The sequence below is a fragment of the Octopus bimaculoides genome, chromosome 17 (assembly GCF_001194135.2).
Source record: "Octopus bimaculoides isolate UCB-OBI-ISO-001 chromosome 17, ASM119413v2, whole genome shotgun sequence".
Taxonomy (NCBI): domain Eukaryota; kingdom Metazoa; phylum Mollusca; class Cephalopoda; order Octopoda; family Octopodidae; genus Octopus; species Octopus bimaculoides.
In genome coordinates this window covers 28,136,590-28,143,600 of record NC_068997.1, presented here as the reverse complement: position 1 = coordinate 28,143,600, position 7,011 = coordinate 28,136,590, and the positions used below count along the sequence as shown (strand labels likewise).

General features: G+C 33.1%; 1 protein-coding gene across 5 annotated transcripts in view; it reads left to right on the top strand.

Moving 5' to 3' along the window:
- Window positions 1–7,011, top strand: part of LOC106870686 (probable E3 ubiquitin-protein ligase MGRN1) — a 48,465-nt gene that overhangs the window by 31,605 nt on the left and 9,849 nt on the right. For 2 of the 5 annotated variants that reach the window (XR_008265792.1, XM_014916843.2), the window contains exon 15: window positions 6,707–6,764. The exons of the other annotated variants lie outside the window; for them this stretch is intronic. Coding sequence is in view for 1 of the 2 variants with exons in the window: in XM_014916843.2 (XP_014772329.1) it covers window positions 6,707–6,750 (44 nt within the window). In the remaining variant the exon portion in view is untranslated. The remainder of the gene's footprint in view (window positions 1–6,706; window positions 6,765–7,011) is intronic. 5 annotated transcript variants of the gene reach the window in all.

The following is a 7,011-nucleotide window of genomic DNA, read 5'->3' as shown; positions in this document are numbered from 1 at the left end:
CGCGAAAAAGAATTAAAAAATGCTACTGACATACATGAGCTCCACTGCTGAAAGTTCAAATTCTTGTCTCACATAAATACAGAAAATAGTAACATTTTGATTTATCACCATTCAATGTATAATAATCTAACAAATTTAAAAGTTTTTTTTCTGCATATGACGAATGTACTGCGCATACGCACAGGCATGTACATACACTCACACATACACAGAGTTCCAGTGCTACCACTTCATAGAAACATAGTGAGGCCATTTAGAGTAAAAACCTCAATGTGCGAAGTCCACTGTGATCTCTCACACAAAACAAAGTATCAAGAAAGTTGAAGCACTATAAAGGTCAATGACAAAAATGACAGATAGATGGCATGACAGGCCTTCACTATTGGGGTCAACTAGAAAAGCTCAAGCTTTATTCTCCCCAACGTTGCTGTGAGTGCCACATCATCTGCATGATATGGAAGATGTTCCATCAGTATTGTCCAATATGATGTTGGTATCACATTTAAGATACTGTCCACCCACAACGTAAATCATACGTGCATCTCATAACAACAATTTGGCATAATCATTTCACCTCGATTGGCTCTCCTCTCTTTAACATTACACCAAAAACACATCAAAGCAGAAACAGACTACATAAAGTTCAATAAATCTTTGGACAAATTCCTTCAAGAAATATCTGGATAAACCTCCTACACCCGGATATGTCTCCATAAACAGTAACTCTCTAATTGAATGGGCCATGCTGTCCAATTCTTGATTTGAATGACTTCGCCAAGGGGTGCTATTAAGTTAGACATGGCCTGGGCCAATACTGGCAGAAACCTGTCAAAGTGCGTGTGTGTGTGTTTATGTGTGTGTATGTATATATATATATTTATGTATGTATGTATATATGTGTATGTATGTATATATGTGTATGTATGTATGTATATATGTGTATGTATTTTATAATATAGGATAAGCTATGTTTAAAGAAATCCAAGTGGATTCTGTGCTCTTCCTGAGCAATTAATTAAACTTAATTCAATTATGCTGGTTAAATATTTTGGCAAGAATAGATTAAATCAGTGACTGGCATAAAAGATATTTTAGTTTTCATATTTTATGTTACCCTGTTATAAGAATCTTGCAATTTCAATATCCGAGCCATCTCTGTTTTCTAAGCTATGAAAGTGATTTCTGTTTTTATGTCTACATAATACCTTTGGCTCACTTTGAACCTGTCACTTTGGTATTATCAACAAAAACCTTCATTTACTCCAACTGTAGGTTTATATTTTCCATTCTTTTAAATTCATCTACAGTTTCCACTATTCTCTGTTTAACTCTTTCTTGTCCTACTTTAAGTACATCTCTCTCACACTATACTTGTCTCTGAAATCCTTGATGATGTCATTGTACATATTCCTTGCTGCCTCTTACACTCTTCACAGACTAACACTGTGCAGCACAGAAAATGGATCATTTGCAGTCCTGAACAGTCTGTAGAAGTTACCATCTACATTGATGATGCACCTTATGTATCACGTGGTTTAGCGTCACCACCTGACACTTAGTAAAATCCACTCTTTTAGTATCCAGGCAAGATCTCTGGTCTGAGAATATTGAAATTATTCAATTATTCTCCATTTGCTCCACCAGTCATGGAATGCCTGCAAAAGGTTATTGACACTATGCTTCCTCTTCTGACAAAACCTTAAAGAGAAACCTCAGCCCATTTTATCTTTCTTGCTTTGAAACTGGTTTGTGATGTCCCTATTCATACATAACATTCTACTGAAACATTGTTATACTGTACTACTCACATATCTGGAATGCTACTGCTGCACACACACACACAGATTATATCAAAAGATTAACCAGCTGATTAACAAAAGGCTTACTCTCCAAAACCTATGAACAATGGCTCACTGATGCTGTTTCTTTGTCTCTACCTATTTACTGATACTTATAAGGCTTCAGCTTCACTGAACTCGTTTTCTACATACCACATTCCATTCAGGCCCCCTTGAAACACTCTTCTCTCAACCTTTTATTACCCCTGATATGTATTGCAAGCCAAACCATTCAGAATGTATTTTTATAATCCTCCCAAGCACTTCAATTATTTTCCTGCAGATATTGGCTTACCTCACCAGTCCTAAGAAAATAGACACATTTCCTAAACTCTATTCTTCTTCCTCTCGACTGATTTCAACAAAAACAATAAAACTGATGATTAAAGTTTGGATAGATTACTCTATACTCCTGAAATCAATCTCTAATTAAGCAAAAATTATCTCAAAGGGATGAACTCTATCTGTAGAAAGGTTATTTAAATTCCAAGCATATTTCCATTGAGGCTCTATTTTATTCTGAAATCATATAATCAACATAAATTCTTATTTTAGGAAACATTTGTGTTTAGTTCAGCATTGTATTGATCCAGCAAGCTCTTGATCAAAGTCTTCATGATCTGTTCATTTTTCGGACACAGTGTATCTCAGCTGACATTACCCAATGTCAGTAGAGTGTAATTTGAGGAAGATTTGATTGTTGTTTTTAGCAGGTCTGAAGATCACATAGAAGCTTTTTTGTTGCTTTGTCTACTTTATAGTATTCATTAACGAACATGATGGTTAATTCCATTAAACTTGTTTCTTTAACCAGTAGAGTCCACATTTTTGTATAGAGATAATTAAGATAATGTTTTGCTTACTAAAATCTCTAAATAAGGAAGTTGGTTTCAATGTATAATCTGTTAATAACAAAACTAAAATGAAACCCTATTAAATTATTGTAAAAATAAATCATTAGAGTAAGACAACAGAGTTGAGCTCTGCAGTTTTGTTTGAATTATAATTACTTTGTTGTTCTACTGCAAGTGATTTCTTTTAGAAGTTTTAAGGACTATTTATTTACTTATTAAAATAAACATCTCCAAAATATTCTTTAACTAATAGTAAATAATCTACCTTAACATCATTAAACAGCTAAGCTGCTCTTGATCACAACCAAATTAGTGTAACTTTATTTAATCGTAGATTACACACAGAAGTGCAACACATGCATGAACATATGTATATACAAACACTTACATATGTCAATCAACAATGATAATGGAAAGCAAAGCAAAGAAGAACAATAGATAAAGCGATAGCTACACTTCATTGTTATGTTTAATATAATAGCTTAAATGTTAAGAATGCTAAAACTGTTACAAACTCCCTACACTTTCATTCCTAACTATCAAAAGCAAAACTTTTGTATTATCAAACCAGTTTAATTTTTGTTGTTATTAATACTGTTATACCTGTTACCAAAGACTGGGGCTTTGGATTCATGTACCACTATTCTGGTAATATTATCCGTTAATTTTTCTCCATGCTTTTTTTTTTATTGTAATTGCTCTAACATTTTATCAGATGACAACAATTTTTTTGTAACCAGGATATGAAGACATTGCAAGTTAGGAATGTAAATAATGATAATTGTCTAATTAAAACACTTTGGGTTATGATAGATTTCAATGTTGCATATATATTAAAGGTCATTTTATAGTGTTTGTCATTTTGATTGTACTTTGAAGTATGATTTAGTTTTGTCAAAAGCTGATACACTCGAATGCTTTATAGATAATCTTGTAGGAATTCTCATTTTTGTTTTTAGTTGCATGACACTCTAGTAAACTTAGTAGTTCTTGTATATTGTGGTAGGAATTTCTTTGTAGTCAATTTTCATTCATGCAGACATGTTTTGGTAAAAATTCCAGGAATACTAAACTAAATAATGTTTTGATTCTAAATATTGGTATTGATTTCAGTATTTGATAGCATACACATACCAATGTTACCAACAAATTATTAAGCTGCATAAATAGCAAAGAATATGGTTCACTGTCTTCTTCTTTACTGTTTAAAACTTCACCTCATTCATTTCATATAAATTTGATTAGATTTTTGTGTTTGTTACTTCCTCTTCACTTGTTTGTATAACTCTTGAATTATATTTGCACCAGACCAGTAATTTTTGTACACTCTTCATATCAGGACTTGCACAAGCTATGTTTTATTCCATTTTCAAATTGTAGACCATCTAAGAGTTATTTTGCCTTTAAGATTCATTGTTTTTAGATGGTTGGTTTTTCTGCAGAGAATGATTCATGAAATCTTATAAGATTTTTATCTATTACATTTTTTGCTGAATATTAACAAGAAGTAGTACCTGTATTGTGTTTTTATATCGTAGAAGTTCAACTGCTTCCATTAATGATAACTTGCTCCTTGCGGGACACACACACACACACACACACACACACTCACTCTCTCTCTCTCTCTCTCTCTCTCTCTCTTTCTCCCCCCCTCTCTCTGTGCTCATTGTCCTGTTTCCACAGTTTGGATGAGTTTTCCCCTGCGTAGTGTCTTGCTGCTTGTGATCATTTGTCAACTTCTTCTGGCTCAGCTTTCACCACTTCTTCCCATGTTTTCTTTAACCTTCTCTTGCAGATTTCTTCCACTTAGTTTACCTGATTTTTCTTCACCATCGATCCTCCTCCTCTATAAACATTCTTATGTCTGCATCAGTTTAGTCTTCTCTCTTGCACTGCACTGCACTGGATTTCTCTATTTCCAGTTTCTTTGTTAGACCCCTTGGGTTGTGTTTGCTCACTTGTGATCTTTAGCAAAATACATTTAGTGGTGGTCAGGGACATGTTTACTTTGTTTCTTTCCAATTTTCAAACATCCTTTGTATTCAATACATTTATTTCCATTACCATGCACAAGCATCATATAATTTGCCCTCATTTCAGTGAGGGAATCCTTTTGTTATCAACAAAACTTTTTCTACACTGTTTACTCTCTCTCTCTCTCTCTCTCTGGCTACTGTATATTTGGAATACCTTCCTCCATTGTGAATTAGGTCACCTAATTAACTAATGCTATCAATTACTCCTAAGTGACTTCTACCCTCTCTGAGTGTTTGAGAACATTTTATGAGCACTTTGTGTTGCTGACTGCATCTACTACACCTGCTCTACACAAAGACTAGATTTAAGGTTTTGTGTGCAGGAACAATTTTCTGACATTGAAAAAATAATAGAAAATGTTTGTAGTCTTCATTTTCTTTGTTGTGATTTGTAACATTCATCACCATCTCTAGAAATAACAAATTGTCTTCTGACTTGGGTCTCTGTTGCAATTAATACCTATCCATTTTACATCATCTGCTGTTTATTTTCCCATACTCTATAAATCTTATTCCATGCTTGCTTTAATATCCTTACTGGATGGTCTTGGTGGGAAGTTTGATCAGTAAAGATCTGTCTTGTTTCTTAAACTGCAAAGTATTTTCTATATCCTTGAATACGGTAGTTACTGTTATAACTTTGAATTCTTTAATCCATCATATTAGATTGTATCATGTACCTTTTTTTAAATATTGTATTATTTGCCATAAATTTTATTATTTCTTCATGGAAAAACATTACATAACTGTCATGAAAAACATTATATAGTTGTCATTGTACTTTATAAATTAGTGATAATTTCCTTAGTGGTTCATGCTTCAACACTAATTCAGTTAGGCCACTCACTCACTCAGTTATGCCACTCGCTCAGTTATGCCACTCAGTTGCACCACTCACTCAGTTGCGCCACTCACCCAATTGCACCACTTTGTTACATCACTTGCTCACTTACATCGCCCACTGACTTCCATCACAAGCCCTGTTCCATCACTCAGTCAATTATAGATTCTGTTTACTCTCTTGACTCTAAATTCTTAGAAATCAAATTCCAAATTTCTAAACAGGATATACAAGATCTTTTATTTCCCCTTTCTGTTGAAATATAAATAGAATGAAGAATTTAGTAAGATAACTTTGTCATTCTCAAGCTAGTCTTTGGAATATAAATTCAGATGAAATTTTGATTACTTTAAAACTGAAAGTTTGGAGCTTAAAACTAGGGGTTGTCTCAATCAGATTGGTGTGAAGAGGATCAAAATATTTCAGCAGTGGTTATCTGTAGTATTTCTTCTGAGAAAATACCTGATTTATAATCCAATTTGTTGAAAATATTTTAAGAACTTAGAACTCCGATTAACTAAACATGGTTAAATTCTTTACAAGTGTTCTATATTATTTTCCCCAAATACAATAAGAAAGTTATTACTAAGACTTGATATATTTTGAAATCTTTGTAAATTTGTATTTAAGTTAGAAATCAATATTTTGTGTCTGTTTTCATTTCAGCAATAAAGTGTGAGGTTGATATGTAAATAAAATTTTTTCTCTGCAATTTCAAACTGAACTTGTTTACACAGCTCTGAAATCTTAAACGTTAATGTTGTTATGTGTTGGTGTTGTTGTTAAACAGAAGGATATATCAACAGGCAATGATATAAAGTTATCCTTTTTTTTTTCATTTTTACAAAAATGTAATGTATAATCATTTATCTCTTTTGATATGTTTTAGTGGAATGAGTGAATCTTTATGCAGAGGTGTGGAATGGTCTTTAATTATTGACTTATTTAAAAATGCTACAATTGAAATGTTAGTCAGATGTAATAACTTGATTTCTATGTTAATTATCGAGCTGAGTTTTCTCTAATGGCAACTTTGACACTATCTCAATGGTAGTACTGTAGTTGTCATTTGCATTTCCCAGGAAACTGTTTTTCCGTATAATTTCATATGATGTGTCATTTCTATCTGTATTCCAGGCAGTGCAGAAGAGGACAGTCAGGATAGTCCCAGTTCTTGTTAAAACTAAATTCCAACGTAAGCACACTTCCTAAATGCTTGCTTCCTGTGCACCTGACTCGGTCCTCGGGATGCCTTACAGAAATATACGCACATCTGAAAGGCATGTGTTCCTTTAGTTTGAAAGAGAGAAAGAAGGCAGTGCATGCTTTAGTGTCCAGCACTCCATAGTGGAGTTCTAGCTGTGCCAGTGGAATAGATAATCCCTTTCTGTGTGTAATATATATATATATATATATATATATATATATATATTTTTTTTTTT